Source organism: Halichoerus grypus, chromosome 11 (genome assembly GCF_964656455.1).
Source record: "Halichoerus grypus chromosome 11, mHalGry1.hap1.1, whole genome shotgun sequence".
Taxonomy (NCBI): Eukaryota; Metazoa; Chordata; class Mammalia; order Carnivora; family Phocidae; genus Halichoerus; species Halichoerus grypus.
Window position 1 is genome coordinate 83134540 of NC_135722.1, and position 21179 is coordinate 83155718.

General features: G+C 52.1%; 1 protein-coding gene across 4 annotated transcripts in view; it reads left to right on the forward strand.

The window, feature by feature from the left end:
- The first annotated feature begins 10421 nt into the window (after window positions 1–10421).
- IGSF9B (immunoglobulin superfamily member 9B) overlaps window positions 10422–21179 on the forward strand; it is a 50281-nt gene continuing 39523 nt past the window's right edge. For all 4 annotated transcript variants that reach the window (XM_036088148.2, XM_036088149.2, XM_036088150.2 and 1 more), the window contains exon 1: window positions 10422–10632. In XM_036088148.2, coding sequence (XP_035944041.2) covers window positions 10569–10632 — 64 coding nt within the window. In that variant the 5' untranslated portion in view covers window positions 10422–10568. The remainder of the gene's footprint in view (window positions 10633–21179) is intronic.

Below are 21179 nucleotides of genomic sequence, written 5' to 3' on the forward strand. Positions count from 1 at the left end.
CTTCAAGTCATTTGATCCTCACAAAAGCCTGGAGAGGCATGGATTTCATCCCCTGATTATAAGATTTCAAAGTCAAAAGAGTTGGGACTTCAATGTATCTGACTTCACTTGCCCTTCTGGATGCAGATAAGGGAGTTCCAGGTTCCAGGGATGCAGGACCCTGCTAGCTGAGGCGCTGTCCACAGTGCTGAGGGATCTCAGCAGGACCCGTGGGCCAGGGAGTTACCGCTGCTGCTCATGACTCCAGCAGAAGGTGTGTAGAGTGGTTGTTCCGTGTGTTCCCACAATCCTCAGACAAGGGAGTTCTCAGATTTCACCCATCTCTCTTTAATTCCTAGAGGCTCAGAAATTAGGATGCTGTACAGGCTCAGAGAGTTATCCTTAACCTCTCTCTCCTTTTCCTGTGAGTGGGGTGGAGCACTGAGAATTTGGAGGTACAGCACAGAACGTGCAAGCGGCATACATGTGCATGTGCATGCAGAGCCAATGTGTGCCTGGGTGTCTCTGTGCGTGTTGGCTGCATCTATATGTATCCCTGTGGTTCTGCACAGGGCCTGTATATATGTGTGAAAGTGTGTGGGTGGGCAGGTCTGTACGTGGCGGCATAGCACCTGTCTGTGTGGGTGGTGTGAGTGTGTGTGTGTGTCCCTGGAGTGTGTGTGTGTGGAAAGTGTGTGGGAGGGGGCTAACAACTGTGGTGTGTGTGGTGCTGGTGGTACTGTAGTTGTGAGGACTCTAGTCCGCTCAGCTTCATCTTTATCCCTCCCTGAGCCACACCGCACACAGCAGCACACACAGATGCACACACACACACCTGCACGCTCAAGCCTATTCATACCTACTTCTCCCATATTCACTGACACACAAGTAACCCATCAGCGTTATAATACCGCACTCAAATGTGCATGAAAACACTAACACATGTGCACACAAACAGGAGAACACATGTCCAAACCTCTGACAGAGCACAGAAATGCTCTCTGCTTCCCCCTTCCTCCTTACTAAGCCCTGATCTTCAATTTCCCATCCTCCCTGTAACTCTGCATCCTTTGTCTTCTTCCTCCCCTTCCTTGGGAGCGGCTTTCCTTGGCCTGGTGCTTTTAGTAGATCCATTTACTGGACTCAGCCCTGGATGTAGTAAGGAAGGTTACACACTGGCATGACCACTTTTTTCTCCCAGAAATTTGGATTTGTTCTCATTAATGTAAATCTTGGTTACATGAGGTTCCTGCTGGTGCCACCTGCTGGTAGCTGCTACCCAGTGTCTGTAACAGGTTGGGGGTGGGAGCTGGGTACCCTGGAGACAAAAATTAGACTGAAGCCTAGGGCAACCTGGACACTGGGCTCACAATGAGTTTGAGGAAGGTGGATTTCATGTGGACAAGTCTCCTTGGGACCTGGTTTGGCCAGAAGGAAGAGAAGAATGTTCTAGGGATATCCATGCTGGGAGTTCTGGTATGGGAAGGCAGGAGATCTATATACATATAAACTATGGATCAGTGTGTGTCTTGTGATGCATGAGGATATGGCATGGCATCCACTTGCTCATATGAGCAGCTTAAGAGGATGTGGACTTTGAAAATATGTACAGATGTAGATATGACATATATGTGGTTATATGAAGAGATTCTGCCTGGAATGTATGCACAAGAGCATCCTGCATTTATGTGTGTGATTTTGCATATGTGTGTGTGAGTCCTGACAGCAGGTGTGAGTGCAATGTGTTGCGCATGTGTGTGTGTGTGTAGACATGGATTTTAGTTGTACTAACCTACCATATGGCAAAAGCCTTGGCATTTTATGCCAAATCTTTCAATCTGGACACAGGGCCCTGAGCTTGGGAAGTGTCAACATCTCCTACTCTGTGAACTCCTGATCCCCCTTCCCTCTAAAGGTACTGCTTAGTTTTCAGTTAACACTCAGTTTTCTCCCTTTCTCTCTTTCTGCCCTTCCCTAAATACCTATAGTTCATGGGGCACAGTTAGATTCTGGAATTCCATGCATAGAAATTTCTCAGCTACCATCATCCCAGGGTCCAAAGGCAGCTGAACTAGTCTCTGACCCCTTCTTGTCTGCCAGGAGTACACCATTTGCCTGGATGATGAATGGTAAAGCACCCACTCTGCCCCCACCCCATGTGTTTTTGCAGGGCTCATGCCTCAAAGAACCTCCACAAAGGAACAGCAGCCTAGGGCAGAGAAAGGCCCCTTCTCCCCACAGCAAATGCTCTTTTCAGACCAGCCTCCCTCTTGTTGGAATGTCGCAGAGGCTTCTTGGTGCCCCTCCATTAACCTTGGGTAGTTGCCAGGAGAGCAGCCTTCATGGCAGCCTGCCCCTTCATCCCCCTTCTCTCCACATTCCTCCTTCTATCAGCTCATTGTCCGGGATTCCCTATGAGACTTTCTTTTCAGTGCCTCAACTGGCCTCCTCCCACAAAACCCTCCTGCCCTGGGCTTCCCTGGCAGCTGTGACTACCCCCAAGTCCATGAGCTTTTCCAAGCTAGTTTCCTAGAAAGGGAGTGGGGAGGGAGCTTAGCTTCTAAACCCTCAGAAGTCAGGGTTCTGGATGAATTCTTCTCCTTTCCCAAATATCTATTTATATTTGCATAAATACATCACTATTTATTTATTTCTCCCATCCTACACCCAGGAATACACGCTTCTCAAGCATATCCACCAGAATCTCCCACATATCTGGGCCTTCCCAGGTTGGAAAATCCTGTCTCCCGTGTAGATAAATCTTCACTATCTCATGTTGTTCCCTAGTTTCCAACTACCTAGAAACAGACACTGGGCTGCAAACAAGGTTAGAGGTTCAGCACCATCTTGTAATTTTAAATAAGTGTTGTAGCAGCTGCTACATGTATATAGCAGCTCATAACAAGGGGGCTATGGGGCCAGACCACCCTCCTCACTGGGCTTCTGAAACACCTCCTGTGTACAGTGCCTCTTCAACACCTACTGTGGGCTGGCCACCGTGTTAACCCTTTAGCTCATTCTATTCTTCTGAACAACCCTCTTGGCTATTAACTGCAAGTTCTGTGAAGGGAAGAACCATGTCTGCATTGCTCATCCTGCACCTAGTACAGTGCTTGGCTCACAATAGGTACTCAATACCTACTTGTGAATGACAGCTGCTGCTTAAATGGTTGGACATTTGTGGAATTCCCAATGAGGCTTAGGGAAGTTACACAAGTTGCTTAAGGATACACTGTTGGTGAGGTAAGGCAGGCATGGAACTCCGGTATTCTGACTCTGAGTCCAGTAATTGCTCCTTTATAGCATATTTACCTTGTGTCCAAGCACCATGGAAACTTGTTGCTGTGGTACCCTCTGCCATGGATGTTTTTTCCAAGAATAAATCCAGTTCTGTCTCTAGGCTCTCCACACCACTCTGAAGCCCAACAAGGGGAGGAACAGAGAGAAAGAGGAGAGAGGGTTGAAAAGTGAGGTCTTGCGATAAAGGGGGCAGTGAAAGAAGGATGGGGATAGGGACAAAGGGAGGGGGTGAGATGGGGGTGCAGCTGATGGGGAGTCAGAGAGGAGCCAGCAGAGAGTAAAGGGGACTGGAGACAGGGAGGTCAGGGCTGACATTTCCATCTGACCTCTGGCTCACGTCTGGTCCCCAGCCCCTCTCTTCCTGTTTCCTGCACCTGGCAGAGCAATGCTTGAGCCAAGGCTCTGGGAAAGGGGTGGAGGGGGAGGCAAGGGAATAAAGATGCATTTGGCATCTCTTAGCACTCCTACACAAGGCCCTTTTGTGTGGGGGTTGAGAACTAAGTGTGGAGGGGTCCAAGAATGAGAGGTCTGGGGGTCGAATGTGTGCCAGAAATAGACCCCCTAAAGCCCTCCAGCTGTGGCTCCAGAGCCTGTTCTCCTCCCCCATCCCCAGTCCATCCATCTGTGGGTCCAAAGCAGAAGCACAGGCCTTCCCACACCATTGCCTGGGATCCTTGTCACTCCCCATCCCCCACCTCTTTGCCCCTTGGTTTTATTTAAGCGAAGAGAGATGCTTTCTCCTCAGCTTTTTCTTGGGCCCAGACTTGTTTCTCACTTCCTCCCTCCTTACCTCTCTAATTAACCCCACACTCACTTGTGTTACTCCTATTTGCCTACTCCTCCTCTCACCTTTCTTAGCTGACCTATTTCCTCATTTCCCCTAAAACAGTCTCTGCTCTAAACATGGAAGCTTTTTTTTGGAGGAGGGGACATGCCAGCCATGTCACTTTATTACCATTTCTCTACGTTCATTTCCCACAAATCTCTGTTGAACTCCCACTATGTGGCAGATGCTAGGGATACTAGACAGCAGTAAACTAGATAGACCAGCTCTTTCCTCTCAGGGGGGTTATAGACCAGCAGTTTCCCTTGACTGCAGGGCCTTGTTTCATCCATTCTGTCTCTCGTTCTCCTTCATCTGAGATTTGGCTCACACCTCACTTCCTCCACTCAGCTCTTACTTATTTCTACTGTCTCCACCTTCTTGAGGTTCTACGGCAATTCCAGCCTGGGCCACCTTCTCTCTCCAGGTTCCATGTTGACAGAGTTTATTAAGTGTTGTTCAGGTGGTCATCTTTATCTTTCTAACCAGATACTAAGGTCCTGAGTGATAGGGATCCTGGTCTGTCACCGTTGCATCCTCCTCAATACCTAGCACAGTGCTGACTGTGAATTGGTGTTCAGTGGCTACTTGTTAATTGGAGAATTCCTTCTTCTAGTGTTTCTTGAGCCTAGGCCCTTGATCTCTCCATTCATTTCTTGGCTGATTTCCCATATCTTCCTGATCGTCTGCTCACATCAATCTTTTGCCAATTTCAATGATACCAGCTGCTCTAATCCATGATTCCCTGTACCTCTGTGGAAGCTCCTATACTGTACTAGAATCCCTGACCATTCAAGAGTCTTGGGGGTAAAGTCAGGTCTAATTTTCCTCCTATATAATATAACAGAGTCATGGAATTGGGCTATGGCTTGAGACTATTGGAGACCAAGACAGAGCAACAACACGTAAGAGCCTTTAGATCCCTCTTCTGCAGAACTTCATTCCTATTTCTGATCTACTGTCCTTTCTGTAGATGGAGAAACTATAACTCAGACGAAAGAATGACCCAGACCCCCCCCAACTTGCTAGAGCCAGAGCTGGGATGGTTCATCAGAGTCCTGATTCCTAGCTGTCTTTTAGACTCCTGAATGCCAGAGTGTGTAAGTGGGGACCACTGCTGCCTATCTGCTCTAGCACCTCACTGCTGGGCCTTTGGCTTTGTGTAGGCAAGAGCATACTCAGGCGGGCCAGAGTTGCCTAGGAGTCCTACAAATCACATTTTCTATGATGCAGACCTTGACAAGGTGGGGGGTTGGTGAAGATTAATGGTAGCATATTCTTGTGGGGCACTTCATAAGGAGGGCTATCATTAAGGTACTGAGTTCTGTGAACAAATTTGATGCAAAACAGAGAGCCTCCTTTCTTCATTCTTAAATTAAGGCACAGAATCATAAAACATGCCTTATTTGAGATTGTTCAGAGCTGTTCTGGAAAGTCAAGAAGAAAGAGGAAAGGAGTTGGTATGGCTAAGGGGGCTATCTATCTGGTTTTCAGATAAACTTATCTTAAATTGTGGACCTACTTTCTTCCTTGGGCAAGAACTTGTTCCCTTGTCAGCCAGATAAGAAATGAATATAGTGTGGCTAAAATTCCAGGAACTGGTAACTGTGCACACATATATGACACGGTCATGGGAGAGTGTCATCTCCTACCCTCACTGGTGTGTTGTATCTTCCATATGCACATGATGGCCAGGGCACAGTTAAGGAATGTCATACTGCACCTCTGTAATGGGTGGGGTTCTGATAGCCTCTCTTCCCCGTGCTTGGGGATTCATCTGGATGAAATATCATAAGGTAATCCTATGGTGATCAGAACAAGTGTGTTAAGCCAGAAAGGACTAGATGTGTCTATGGGCCGGTCACCGCCCCCTAACCAAGATATGGCCCTTAGGGGAAATTGGAACAGAATAGGGAAAGTCTGGATCCTCTGAAAATTTTGAATCACAATTCAGTTTGAATTTTATTAAGATAAAGTCTTCAGGAATTTATTTTTGGAGAGGGCAAAGTAGATTGTTAGAATAGCTACTTGTGTCCGGAAAAACAATTTATGACCAGAGGTCACCTGCCCAAGAGACAAGCAGGGGTCTGGGAGAGAAGTAAGCCAAGCAAGGTGCCTGTAAAATTCTGTGAGCATTTTGAGCCTAGATGGAAAATTCTTATGATAAGAAGGTTTGAGAATCCTGTAAATCTTTTCTCCACTTTTCCTGTTTCAGATCTTAAGATTAGATATTTATATTTTGGAAATCCAATTTCCTTTGTTTATTTTCTTCTCTCCTTCCAAGTTCTTTTAAAACATGCTGACTGGTCCTTGGAGTATTAACAGAAAACGAGGTGAGAGGATTTGCTTCACACATGGGCTAGAATTTTATAAGGGTCAAGCTTATATCCCTTTGTGCCTGGGACTGGTGGCAGCAGCTTGAATTGAAGTGAAAAAATTCTAAGATCTAGATAATGTTTGCAAACCCTTTCTTTTTAGGGATTTTCTCTAAAGTTCATTTTTGTCTTAATTTTGGAGATTGTTTTTATGGTAGAGTGTATCATCCCCAACTGGCTGCAATATTACCTCCCATCCCATGAGCTCTCCTTACAATGGGACGTGGACACTGCTGCTATAGGGACCTACATTCTCTGCCTTGAAATTGGGGCAGAGTCTTGACTTTTGCAGAAGTGATGCTATGCATCTTCTAAAGCTAGGACATAAGGGTAATACATCTTCTGCTTGGTTCTATTGGGATGCCAGCTCTTGGAACCCGGCCTCCATGCTGTGAGGAAGCCCAAGCAGCCTGTGGAGAAGCCTGTATGGAAAAGAACTACAGCTTTGCCTACAGCTTTGGCTAACAACGAGCATCAGCTTGCTAGCCATGTGAGTGAGCCATCTTGAAATATAATCTCCATCTCCTAGTTGGTCAGATACCATATGAAGTAAACAAGAGGTGCCCCCACCAAGCTCTGTCCAAATTGCAGATTTTTAGCAAATAAATGACTCTTGTTGTTTTAAGTCTCTACATTTTGGTATGATTTTTTATATGGCAAGGTAACTGATACAGTTCCTTAATTATATAAACACTAAACATGGTTTCTGGTGCTTATTTTGGGTAAATTATTTTGACTTAGAGCTGCCTCTCTTCCTCACAAGCAGCTGTCCCAACAACTGTTCTAACCTAGATTCTACAGAGATGTCTAGAACTGCTGAAGAAGCTAAGTGGTGACAGATGAATGGACTACTGTTTTTGAGTCCTACTTGCTCAGTGGATATGAGGAGGGAGTAAGGATGTCCTCTTCTCCTAGGTTTGAAGCTTCTGTCAGCTCCAAGGGCCTATGGAGATGTGCAGGTAGGTGGCCAGATGTGGTTTTTCATGGAGTAACTGATAAGACTAGCATTTTGTATTTCCAAAAAGAAGAAGGGATGCCATCTACTCCCATACCTGATATACATACACTGCGTTTATTAGCGTCATTGATGATTAATCAGGTACACTCCCATGAGAAGCTCCTATTCTTCCCTAATGTCCCTCTTGGACAGCTGGAGTCCATGCTCATCTTGAATATTCCACTGGATGTGTCCATGCCAGGGAGGGTCTTCTATCCTTCCTGGATACAGAAATTAGCCATATGCCATGAGGGGAAGGTTTAATCAGACCTATTCTTCACTGTGACCTGAAACAGTATAGCTCTTTTGAGTTCATGTGAAACCAAATTGAGACATGTCTGATGATGATGATGATGATGATGCTAACTTTTCCCTTTTGTATCTCAATTTTCTTCCCTTTTCTTTCTGCCTTCACTTTCTTGTTCCACTTCATTTCCAGTAGTCTTATTGAAAAGAAATTTAGTCTTGGGCTGTCTGGGTGGCTCAGTTGGTTGAGCATCTGACTCCTGGTTTCAGCTCAGGTCATGATACCGCAGTTGTGGGAGGGAGTCCCACATCCACCTCTGCGCTCAGTGTGGAGTCTGCTTCAGATTCTTTCTCCCTCTCCTCTGCCCCTCCCTGTTTGTATTCTCTCTCTCTCTCTCTCTCAAATGAATAAATAAAATCTTTAAAAAATAAAAAAAGAAGAAATGTCATCTATTTTTTAGATAGTTCCTTTGTACGCCTTCCCAACCCAGCTCATGCTTTTAAGCTCTTTATGTGTGTTTTTTTTTCCTGCTGCCAACCTGACAGTTTTAATTCCCTGGCAGAAACCACCACACTGAGTAGGACAAAGTAGATGACCAAGCAGATACAATCAAGATGGATGTAGAGAGTGGCTCCATCTTTTTCCTTAACTCTGCAGGTCATTGGAAGAATGTTTCCCTGAACACAGACACCTTCCTACTCCTCTGCCTTCTTTATGGAACTGCGACCAGCCCTTGGGAATCCAGCATTTCTCTCTACTCCAGTTAGTTGCTTAGAGGTTTTGGAAGGGAAAGAATTCTGTTATCACTACTTTTGCAAATGGATCCCCATAAGGCTTTACAGCCCTGAATCCCTGGGAAAGTATGTGTATGTCTGTTTATGTATATGTTGGGGTGAAGTTGTCATTCTTGGGCATGCTAGCTGGAAATTAGCCCATCAATGGGGGCTCAAAGCTTCTAATCCACTTCATATTCCCAAGAAAGGCATTGAAGCAGACAAAGAGAGCCAAAGCAAAGGCTCATGGAGAGATGTCCTCAGTGTTATGCTCTTGAGTGTGCTTGCATGACTGGAGGGGGTGGGTGGGTAGGATGTTCTGGTTCCCCAGGTTATATGCAGGTGCTAAAACTTTACCAGTGGGTCTGCTACTCTGCTGGGGGTCCCAATTTTCCATCTCCTGGCTGGCTGTGAGCTGAAAAGACTCAGGTTTCAGGGAAGGGTGTTCCTCCAGCAATCAAGGCCAGTTTTGATGCATGTTGTGTGTGGATGTGTTTTCCCAGAAGCAAGTCTCCTTCTTGTTCTTTTAGGAGCTTCATGTCCTAGAGCCAGTGCTTTGTGGCCAGTGAGTGCTTTGAGAAGGTGAAATTCCTGAACTCTCCTTTGCTGCCCCTATGTCTTCCTTCCTTGGCTCATAGCCCATCCTAGGGAACTGTGCCACTCTCACATTGCTTTCACTCCTTGAAAGAACAAACATCTTCACTGCAGCCTCAGAATACTGGTGTGAGGTGATTGTTTATAGTAGATGTTTCCATGACACTCGTTTATTTCTTCTGCAGATACAACTGTGTTGGGGGAGGGGATGAGAGGTTAGAGTAGAGAGACTGAGAAATATGGAGACCTTCCAGTTGCCTCATATATCTTCCTCTGTAGGAATAAGTCCACCTGCCCTTTTCCCTGGGTCCCTCCATCTCAAACCCCTAAACTGTTCCACAAATCCATCTTGGCTTTCTGATGCTGAGATGCGGCTAGGTTCCCAGATAGGTGGGAAGGGGAGGAATTTTGTGCATGAAGAGGCAGCCTTTTTTAAGAGAAGGAAAAAAAAAAACTTTTATTGCTCAAAGTAGAGATTTAGTAATGATGAGCAACGATGACCTGCACTGGGGGTGGCAGGATGTATGTGTGTACGTGTGTTCTAGAGGAGGGGGGGTCTCTGACACTCCCTCAGCTGAGCCAATGATTCATTCTAAATTGGAGTGACTTTTGGAGGTCATTTTAGTCATCCCCCTGCCTTCAGGCCGGATGGAGTTTGACTTAACAACATCACGTTTGGGTGGAAGGGGGTGCACTGCAGAGGGAAGAATGTCCGTGTGTGGAAAGGAGTGGGGGAGGGTATCGTGTGACCTCTTTGAAAAGATCTCCAGCGAAGGACGTTCCTTAGCTTTCCCAGGCTGCCCGTTCCTGGGTTTCCCCATCATTGAATCAGCATCGTTCTCCAGGGAACAGCTTTTTGCTGGTTGAAAACCGGATGTTGGGTTTCCTGGGTGGGCGGGGGCGACGTCCCCTCGGACCTGTCTGGGGTAATTGAGATTCCCGGGGTCCCGTTAGCAAGCCCGAGAAGCTACCATTTCCTTCACCAGAAACTTGCCATGCAGTGTGAGCAGAGAACAGAACAGAGCAGAGACGCTACAACGCCTTCTCCCTGGCAATGCGCATGATTCTGCGGCTCTGTGCTCGCCACACTTCAACGCACCTTGAAATGGGCTCGCCTCCTTCGCACCGCGACGGACAGACATTCGAGCCAATCGGCCCCCAGGTTTGCGAGCAGTGTCCAATGGGCGGGCTGCGGGGGCGGTCCCGGAGGCCCGGCCCGGCTAGGCTTCACCGTGGAGCTGGCTGCGCTCTGCCTGGGCTAGTAGTGCAGGTGCCGCTGCGCCGGGGGCCGGGGAGGCTGCGCGCCGAGCAGAGCGGAGCCGGGGAGGGATGGAGAGCGGGCCGCCAGGGCTGCAGGAGCACCGGCGCGGGGCGTAGGCGGGCGCGAGCGGGCGTGAGCAGGCGCTCGGGCGCGAGAAGTGTTCGGGCGCAGGAGCACTTTGCGATAGGATGAGGCTCTTGGCTGGCGCGCGGTAGTACTATGATTTGGTATGTGGCCACTTTGATAGCAAGTGTGATCAGCACCCGAGGTCTTGCGGCTCAAGGTGAGTTGAAGTGCAGCGCCCCTCCTCTGGCCCTCCCTGGCGCTTTCAGCCCCTTCTTCTCCGCTTCGGGCTCCCCGGCCCGGCCGAGCGCTGCGCCTTTCCGCGGGCGAGGCTCGGGTTCCAGCGAGGCGCGCTCTGGGGCACTGCCGGGAAGGGCTGGGGGCCGCGGGCCGGAGGGGCCGGGCGGGAAGGGGCCCGAGTCCATGGGCTGCTGGGCACTCGGGAAAAGATCTTGGGCTCCGGGTCGACTTCGCCCATCTTCGGCTCCGGGGCTTCATACCAGCGTGCGGAGACAGGTGCTCTTTGCCGGAGCAGCCGCCTCTTCTAGCGTTGGGGAGTCGGCGGCTTTCCTAACTCTGGCTGCCGGGGAGTTTGCGGGTCTTTGGGCAGGCTGCAGCACGCTCTAGCCCCGCGCAGCGCCACCGCTCCGCAGACGAGCCCTTGCAGGGAGGCGCGACCCAGAGCCTTGGGACTCTTGGCATCCACGGCTCGCTAAAGGGACAGGTTTTTCAGCGCCGCGGGCGTCCCCCGCTCCAGCTCACACCCCTTCTGATTACACATCCTGGCAGCTGGGGGTCGGATCCCCCTCGCGGGGCAGGGGGCGCACGGAGCCCGGAGAGAGGAGAAGAGCTGGTTAAGCGCTTGAGTCCCTCCGCCCCCTCTGAGGAGTGTCCGCTTTTGCCTAGCCCTGCCAGGTGCCCGCGCCTGTCTTAGCTGCACCTGGGCCTCGACCAGACAAAAGTTCCCTGGGAGCCGGCCGCAGCCTGGCCGACCCCACGCCGCCCTCCGCTGCTGTGAGGCAGAACTGGCTGGGGGTGAGAGCGGTGGGGTGGGGGTCCCCTCTGCGGCATCTCTTCGCGGAGGGAGGTTTTTCTTTTTCTGATTTTCCCTGTCTGAGCTGGGGGTAAGACAAGGGGGAAGCCAGCGAGTTGGGTGATGCGTGCGTGAGCGCGCGCGCTTTTGCTTTGGAGACGGGCAAAGCGACCTACAAGCCTCTGGGTGGCACCCCAGGCTCTCGGCCCTTGTATGGAAGTAGGAGCGGAGCCTGGAGGGTGCTAGGACTCTGAGCTCACTGTTTTCAGCACGCAGACACGACCCAGCTGCGGGCAAGTTCACAAAGCCGGGAGGAGAGGCGAGCAGGGAGAGAACCGGTCGGTGGGTGGAAGTCAGCAGGGAGGACCCGGCGAAAAGAGAACCCGCTCCCAGCCGCGCTAGGGCAGAGGGGGTCGCAGGAGGCGCCTTTTACAGCCAGGGTCCTCTACTGTCTGGGGCTGTGTAGGGGGAGAGGGGAGTGATTTGAGAAAGTTTCTAGAATGGAATGTCTTCCAAGCTATTTGAGGAAGGGAGTGAGTCTGAAAACGGAACCAGAGGAGGGCGAAGGAAGGGTGATTTTGTTAAATGGTATGTTGACTTGGGTGGTTTAAAAAATCCATTTGTCAGGTGGGAAAACTGAGGCCGGGGAGACAGAGAAGCTCTCAGCTTCTGGGTGATGGGTGTGAGGTGGGTCGAGCTGTGTGTGAGAATTTGTCCTTAGCCTCAGCCTCTTCCTTTCCCCTATATTCTTGTAGTCTTCCAATGCCCTGGTCCTCCTCCCCTCCAGTTTTTGGTACGTTCCTGCTCTGGGACTGTCGCTGAAAGCACAAAAGGAGCTGCTGGGATCTTTGAATAAAAAAGAGACACTGAAAGGAGGCTCTGAAATAGCCTCCACCCTGAGAAGTCAGGGTGAGGGAAATGGACTTTGTGCAAGTTTAGACACAGAATAAAGGCAAATGGGTTTATATTGCAGCAACACACAGAATGGTCAGACAGAAGGAAGGACTTCCCAACATTGAAGGTTGTTGGGCATGAAGGTTATACCCTCTTTCTGGGTGTGGAGAGGTCCTTCTATCTGGGATGGCTTGACATGCAACTTGAGCCTGCCACCCCTATTGGTCTTGCGGTCCTTTTAGCTTAAAAAGACTATTTGTATGTTAGTTAAGGACCTAGGTATAGAGTCCCATGATCTGGTTTCAAGTCCTGGCTCTGCCACTTGCTGTGACCTTGGACAAGTTGCTCAACCTTTTAAATGTCACTTGCCTCAATGGAACATAGGACTAACAGAATGAGCTTGTAGGGTTTTTTGGTGAACTTTAGTGCTGTAAAGAAATGACTCCCTGATATATAGTAAGTGCTCAATAAATGTTAACATTATTATTATTATATTCAGTATCTCTGGGGTTCCAGGCCCCTTCTCAATTTCTTTACCTTCGACTGTTCAGGGCATTGGGAGCTGGAAGTGTCTTGAGGGAAGCTCAGAAGGCTGCCTCTGTCAGGAACCAATACCCTTTCATAGGCTGACCTTGTCTGGGGAGCACCTCTTGTTCCTCTGAATCCCAGGGAGGTGTGCAGAGGGTGCGCAGACCTCAGGACTGCTTGGAAAGATCTGCAGAACTGGGAGTTCTGTCAGGGGCCAGAGGCTTGTGGGAAGGATGCAGGGAACCCAGGAGGCAAGCAGGTCATAGCATCACAGCCTCTGGAGGGAGGGTGAGGGGACCTGTGTGGCAGGTCTTTGCTCACATGGGAAATACAGGCCACTGTTCAAATGCTGGCTCTGTGTGAGAGCTCAGCTGTTCTCTGACTGGCAGAGGCGACTTCTGGGGAGATGCCTGCGAGGTAGGGACTGGGTTTGGCTGAAGCAGGGGTTGCTGTAGCAGAGGGGGAGAAGGGAATGGGCCCCTTAGGCAGTGTCGGGTTGGGACAGAGTTAGGGATGGGCTCCCCTTTTGACTCTGATCATGTGTGTCTGGATGGTGATTAAGGTCAGCAGAGAGGTTGGGGAAGGTACGGAGAAGATAGGTATCTGGAGTCTGGGAGATGGTGATTGGAGACTCAGCATCCCAGACTGAGCAAGCTTGGGGGAGGACCCCGGGCCATGCCTGGATGACTCTGGACCTGCCATAGAGGAGAAGTCCAGGCCTTTATTCCCAAGGCTGCCTCCTCCTGTCCACCACAGATTCTGTGGTTGGATTAGCCCTGACTACAGTGTCCCCAAACCAAGAGGGGTTTTGACTCAGATCCTGCTGGTAGAGTGCCCTCTACTCTCTGCCTGGCCTTGACTCTCCTTTCTTCCCTTTGCCGATGAAGATGGGAGGGAGGAGGTGTAGACCAGGAAGCTGCTAACAAGACCCCATGGGCAGTCCATCAGCAAAGAAGGACTCTGCTCAGCAAAAGGCCAAGTGGTATGTGTGTGTGTGTGCGCCTGTGTGTGTGTGTCCCCAGCACACACGCCAGAGGCAGGGGTGTGTCTGGCAGCATGCATCCTAGGAGAAGCTGAGGACAGGATGTGTCAGAAAGGGCATGACAGAGGGGCAGTGGGAAGAATCAGCTTTCAGCTCCTGGCTTGAGGCCCAACATGCACCAGACTTGGAGTAGGCAGGTCCCAGAGCCGGTGGTTTCATGTTTGTGGCTCTGAGACAGAAAGATAGGATCTGGTTACCCAAGGAGCGGAGGCTGCCCAGCTGGGGAGATACTGAAAGTCAGCATCTCTCTGCTCCTCCCTCTTTCCTGGCTCCTGGCACAGCTCTCCTGATGCCTGCATTTTCTCTCCCCTCTGCCTACCCCAGCCAGGGTGGCCTGGCCTGCTGCTCTGTCTTCTTCCCTGGCCCTGTCTTTTTCAGGCCTGCTGGCTGCTTGCTTCTCTCTCCCAGCCTTCCTGTGTGCTGAGGGTGGGTGGCGGGGGGGGGGGGGGGACTGGTGTGAGGGTGGGGAGATAAAGGGGGCTAGGCCTGAGATTTAATGCACTTCTCTTCCTCTTGAAAGTCTCCTCCCTCCCCAGACACATCCTGTGACCTTCTCAGGCTGGGACCCAGGGTCTCAGGGGGGCAGTTTTCTTCTGTCTGCTGCCTAGGATGGGTTAAGCAGCTTGTGTGAAGAGTGGCTCTGAATTATGAAAAGAGCTGTAATTGGTGTGAGCTGTCTGCGGATGTATGCCACATCCCTGTAGAGGTGTGCATGTTTGTGTGTATACACGCCTGTGCTTATATGTGTGTGCATGCATGTGTGTGCACATACCCGTATGTGTGTGCTCGCGCACTTGTGTGTTTGCATGCACGTGTATAGAATGCAGCAGGACAGGGGGACAGTTAGGCTCCAGGCATGACGTGGGGAATGAGACGAAAAGCAGATACCTTACTTTCCTCATCCCCTGCTCTGCACCAGAGTCTAGGAAGCCCAGAAGTTTTCGAAGTTGGAGGCTCAGCCCCAGGGCTGGATTGAAAGATGCCGGAGGTCCCTGAGAGGAAGCCTAGATGGAGGAAGGGACAAAGCCAGGCAGAGCTCCAGGGGACACAGAAAATGGGCCTGTCTTGCTACAGTGGGCTCTGCTATCAGTTTCCTGTTAACGCAGTGCTCTCTAGAGTAGAGAAGGGGCTGGGTCCCGGGGAGATGGGAGAGGGAGCTGGAGCTGCAGAGGCAGCTGGTAGCCTGGCCCCCTCAGGGGCACTGCCCACGGGTGCCAGCTCGGTCTGCCCGAGGCAGCTGACCTATTTTTCTTAGGAATCTTCCTGCTTTTCTGTTCTCTCTTGCGTGAATAAGCAGGAGACTGGTGAGCAGAGACAGGGCCTCCGTAAGGGTTTTGGAGAACAATTCCACATGAGCCAAAGCTTTGAGGGAGGTGCCAGCCAGCCTAACGGTCCTTCTGAGAAGAGAGGGGACCGGGACAGTCCCCTCAGCCTGTCATCATATCCCCAGTGCCCTCACTTCCCTCCTGGTCACGGTCACCCACCGAGAAGGTCTGTGGCAGATAGCTTGCACCCAGGCTCGCCTTCACAAATTATACCAGGTGAGCCACTGTCCTCATTTTCTGGCTTCAGAGTAGGGAATGCTGGTGCTTCACTGTGAGTAAGTATGGGGCTTCGATTTCCTACTTCCTCATCTTGTCTTACCCGAGGAGAGGAGGGTGGCCCGGTGCAGGCAGAGCCCACGGTGCCCTCACCTGGCTGGACCTGCCTGCCTGCCGGCTCTGGAGGACCCGCGTGCACTTGGCCACGCGTGAGGGTGCAGGGTGCAGGCCTCCACCATGTGGCGGGGCTGTGGGGGTGGGGTGTGGCTTTGCCTTTCTGCTGAGGAGCCATTAAAGGAGCAGAGCGGAGCTTGAATTACTGACTGCTTCCTGTCAGTGGCTCGTGGGGAAAAGGCTCTTGGAAATACAATCTAGCTGAGAGCAAATTAAGGTTGCTAATAGCATCGCTGCCTCGGGGGCCGCTGAGGGGAGCCCAGCCAAGAGGGTTAGGAAGGAGAGGCACCCACAGGAGGAAGGAGGCCTGCAGTTCCTGCCCCTCCCCCCCAGTGCCTTGCTGTTTGGAAGATGGAAGCTTTCCTGGCTAGGGCCTGTCTGGGCTCACCTGACCTCTGACTTCCCACCCTGAGAGGTTTGATGGGGGATGGGGGCCGGAAGGGCTGTGAGGACACTGATGGGGAGACCATGGAAGGTGGGGACTTTTCTGTGAGCCTGCCTAGGCTGGGTGTGGGGGCCCTTGCTGAAGGCAGAATGATGGCCAGATGACCGATAGCCCACCTGCCTTCAGGAAAGAACAAGAACATGACCAGATGTTTTGGTCCTGTGTCCATCTCACACTTGTAGAGTGTTCTTTGCTCGGGGCAGTAGGGAGTCTGTCCTCTGCCTTCCTCAGGCCATCCCTCTGGGTGTGTACCACTGTGGGAGGCTCCCTGGGAGCCCGAGTCCCCGGCTTCCTGGAATCTCCTGGAGCCTCCTGGCTTGTTGGGGAGGAGTGATCGGGGGACTATTGGGGGCTGTGCCTTTTTTGGACTCAGCAGGGATTATTTTTAGGCTAGCAGATGGAGGTGGCGGTGGCTGTCGCTGGTATTATTAGACAACAGGCCTGTGGTTTGGGAGTCTGGTGCCCAGAGGAGGAGGGGGCGGGGGACAAGGAGGAGGAGGAGGAGGAAGAACAAGAACAGGAGGCTCCAGTAAGGACTTGTACTCATGAATGATGGAGGCTGGTGCTCACCCCGTGGTCTTTCCTTACCACAGCCACTACCAGACCTACCCAGAGGCTGCAGAGTGATGCTGAAGCCAGAGTCAGTCACAGACCACCAGCTGCATCCCGCCGCAGGCCCACCGTGTCTTCCTTCTCTGTGGAGGCCTGAGCAGAGCATGCAATGGGGAGGGACTGCTCTCTGACTCAGGGAGGAGAGGGCAGGGCGCTGAGTCTGGGGTGCCGAGCCGGTGGGGGCCTTCGTGCCTGGGCCTGTGGTCCGGCAGGATGCTGTCCGTGAGTGTGGGCAAAGACGAGATGTGGCAGCTGGAGCCTGACTGCCCCACCTGTCCCTGAGTCACTGCTGAGCCAGGTCGCCTCCCAGTTTGCTCATTTGTGAAAATGAGCCGGTAGTACTTCCGTCAGGTGGGCACTGTGAGCATTACAGGAAATTTGTGTTACATGCCCGCCCGGCCCAGAGCCTGCTATGTGGTAGGTACTCAGAGGAAGTTACGTTGCCTGACAGCCAAAGTGCCCCCTGCTCTGGCTCTTAGACCTTCTCAGGCATTTAGAGTGTCTCTCATTCTCAGGGACCCTCGCTCCTCCAGCCCTGCCCTGCTGGAAGAGCCCCTGGCTGTGAGTGTGGGGCACAGGGTTTGTGCCAGGGCCTGGCTCCTCATGGTTCTATGCCCACAAGGGATCCAGTGGCAGTCTGGACTTGGCTGCCCACTGGGCACCACCTGGCATAGAGAGCAGGGGATTTGTACTCTGTGGGCTTCCCAAAAGGTCAGCCAGACAGCAGGGGCTACCTCATCCTCCGTCCTTCTTTGCTCTCCTGCTTTCTCTTCCCTATCCCAATAAAACAACTCCAGAGTGGGCTGGGCAGAGCCCCAAAATGCAGATTCACTCTGTTCAGGGGACTGCTGTTTCCTGCCTCCTCTAAAACGGGTATGTGGAATCCAGGGCACCTCAGGCCTCCTACTGCCCTCACCCCTGCAGATGCTAGTTTCCCTTTTGCGGTTGGAGCCTCATCTCTTGGGGCTGCTGTAGGCTTGTTTGGTGGGGAAGGGGCCTGGGGGCGTCACCCCCTCTTGCAGCCCCTCCTCACCCAGGTCACTCTCCGTGCTTCCCTTCCCCTCCCTCCCTGCCCTGTTTTCCCTCACTCTCCCTCCCTCCTTCTTGCTCCCTTCAGAACCAGTGGGCAGTTGCCCCAGTCAGCCCTGCTGGGGAGAAGCCCACTCGCTCCCCGAAGGAATCGCTTCCATTCTGTCCCCCTCCTGGTTCTAGGGTCCTTTGAAGGCCTGTGTCTCTGTGTCCCCTGTGCCCCAGAGTTCTCTCTCCTACCCTGGACTGGGCTCTGCCTGTGTCTGGTGCGCACTGTGCCTGTCCCTGCCTCTCTCTCCTTCCTGGTTTCTTAAGTTTCTTTCACTCTGATTTGGGTTTGGTGTCCTCTTGGGTTAGAGTTTATCTCTCTCTCCTCCATCAAGCCCCTCTTCCCTTTTTACTGCCAGCTTGTTTACCTTTTCTTTCTTGCTTCGAGCTTTTCTGGGTAAAGTGTTTCATTAGACATGCTTTGGCTCAGAAAGGATCAGGCTTAGGAAGAAGTGCGTATAGGTGACGAGTGAGAGTGCTGTGTGTGTGTGTGTGTGTGTGTGTGTGTGTGTGTTGAGTTGAGGAAGCTGATAAATATTTTAGGGTTCAGGGATGCCTGGGTGGCTCAGTCCCTTAAGCATCTGACTTCGGCTCAGGTCATGATCCCAGGGTCCTGGGGTCCTGGGGTCCTGGGGTCAATCATCGAGGGCTCTCTGCTCAGCGGGGAGCCTGCTTCCCCCCTCCCTCTGCTGCTCCTCTTGCTTGTGCTCTCGCTCTTGCTCTTTCTCTCTCTCTCAAATAAATAAAATCTTAAAAAAATATTTTGGGGTTCAGAAAACCAGGAGGGTTGGATCAAGTGCAGAGGCGGGGGCAGGGGCTCCCACCCCTCTGCTTTCTTCTTGGGAAACACCATCTCTTTTTGCCTTGCTTAGAATCCTTGGGATGCTTCTCTCACTGAGTCCCCTCTCCCGCTGCTTGTCCTTGGTTGAAAGGGTCCTTACGCTGAAAGGAGGGGTGGGGCCTAACTGGCTGGGGGGGGGGGCTGGCCTTGGGTTGCGTGCTCAGTCCTGAGCCCAGGGGCCGGCTAGGGGGTGGGGCTGGGAACCTGGAGCCAGCGCCAGTGCCGGGGGAGGTGTGAAAGAGACTGCCTCATTGCCATGCGGTGAGAATGAGGCAGCCCTGAGCAGCGGGCACTGTTGGGACCCATTTCAGAGCCGACCCACCCCCTGGCATTGCCCCCCAGAGCCCTCAACCCTGGTAGGCGGGGAGCTACAGAGCCGAGCTTCACTGCCAAAGGTGGGCAACCGCCTGCTCAGCAGTGCTGGCCATTTCCTCAGACCCTCTTCCTCTTGCCTTAGGCTTTAGGGCTAAAGCCCTGGGAAGGAGCCCCCTTCTGTGGACAGCCTCTGTCCCCCACACCTGGTAACCAGGCCCTGGAATAACTCCTTCCTCTTCCCCTAGGCTCCTGTATTTCTCTTTTCACCTCCCGGAAAGTCTGTGCAATGCACACTCACATATACACGCACACAGTCACATACACACATATACACACTCTCACAGGCACACACACATTCCCCCATGAACACACACCCATGTCCTTCTGCTAAGAGCTACACATATGCACACACACACATACACTCATACACACTCATACATCCTTTTGCCATGAGCTGCTCTCATGCACACAGACTCTCACATGCATACACACGTTGCTCCCCCTGCTCACTCCTGGTGCCTGCTGTTTGCCCATTCCTTCTGGGTCCAGGATCAGCCTTTGCGCCTGGAGGCTGGGAGGCAGGCTCTTTGCCTATCTAGGTGCCCCTGGGGTTGTGGGGGAGGGGCCTGCTGCAGCTAAGCCCTCTCCTGCTTTCCCTGAGGGGTTGGAATTCAAACCTAGCCTGAAGCAAGGTTGGGGGTAGGGGGATTGGGAAACCTGCTGGGGCCTCAGGCAGGTGAGTGCAACACTCTGCTCTGCTCCAAAAATACTCTGTGATCTTAGCTCTTTCTCTAGAAAACAGTGATGTCACCAGTAGCCAATCAGCTTCTAGAAGAGCTTGCCTCCTCCTCCTTCCGCAACTTAGGGAGGAGAGGGAGAGGGGGATGGGGAGGGAGAGAAGGAGAGACACAGAGATGAACAGACAACGTGTAGGCAGACATGGAGAGAGATGCAAACACAGAAACGTAAGCACACAGAGGTCCCTCCACACAGAAAAGCAGGGAGAACCTCTTCCCGGTGTATAGGCGAAAGGAAATCCACACATTTCCCCCAATACACACACAAAGACATACATACTGATAGAGACATGAAACTGAGAAAGACAGACAAGTAGAAGCATTCACATAGAGTGGGAGCTAAAGAGGAAAAGACAGAGACACAGAGACTTGAAGAGAGACAGAGCGGCACAGAGAGACATGGAGAAGGAGTAGGAGAGGGAGACTTCTGTTTCAGAGCCGGAGAGACAGGAAGAGTCAGAGAGACCGACATAAGAGTCTAGAGACCTCTAGAAGGAGCCAGAGATGCAGAGACATGAAGGAAAGACAGAGACGAGAGGAGACAGGCAGGAGCACACAGGGGTCAGAGATGCAGTAAGAGTCAGATGCAGAGGTACCATGACAGATAGGCAGACAGACAGATGTACAGAGGGACAGATGGACAGACGGACGCCGTTCTTCTGGGCATCCTTTCTGTGGTGGGAGGGCCCATCAGCTCTTGGCTTTGTGCCTCTCACAGAGCAGCTGCTGTCCTTGGTGCTGCCTGGAGGGGCCCAGCCGGGACTGCGAAAGGAGGCGAGTTTGGATGGGGCGAGCTGTGGTCTAGTCCGGAGTCGTGTTGGGTAGTGTGAGGGAAGGCAGGAGGGAGAGGCTTCTCCAGGCTGTCCCTTTCACTGGGAAACAAGCTGGACAAGGTGACTTTGTGGGCACGGAGTCGTCGTGTGGGAGGGAGCAGTTTCAGGCTGAAGGTGGGGGCAGCACGCCTCCTGTAGGGGCTTGGGAGCAGGCTGCCAGGCGAGAGAAGCAGTGCCTGAGTTAACCTGTCCTCTGTGTCCTCCAGCTTGGGGGTGGGGGTGGGTCTCTCTCCACTTTGCCTTCCCAGTGCCAAGAGGATGCGTGCACCCTATCCAGATGTATGTTTTATCATCTGCCAAAGTTGGGGTGATTTCCCCAGTCCCAGGGGTCCCACTCTGTCCCCAGCATCCTGCTTTCTTAATGGTGATGTCTGGGGCTTGGAAATTGGAGGGCTGGAGACCCCTCCTGCTCCCCTCTCTGCAGCAGGTGCAGTGGGCAAGGGAGGAGGGGCCTGGAGAGGCCGGTCAGGCCTGTGGGGTTTTCCCTCTAGTGTTGCCATGAGCAGCCTCTGCTCAGCTTGTTAGGGATTCCCCTGCTCCTGTATGGAGTACTCTTGTTTTGTGCTGTGAACATCAGGCTGAGCTGGGGGTGGGGCGTAGGAGGAGGCTGTCTCTGCGGCTCCTACCAGGCTCTG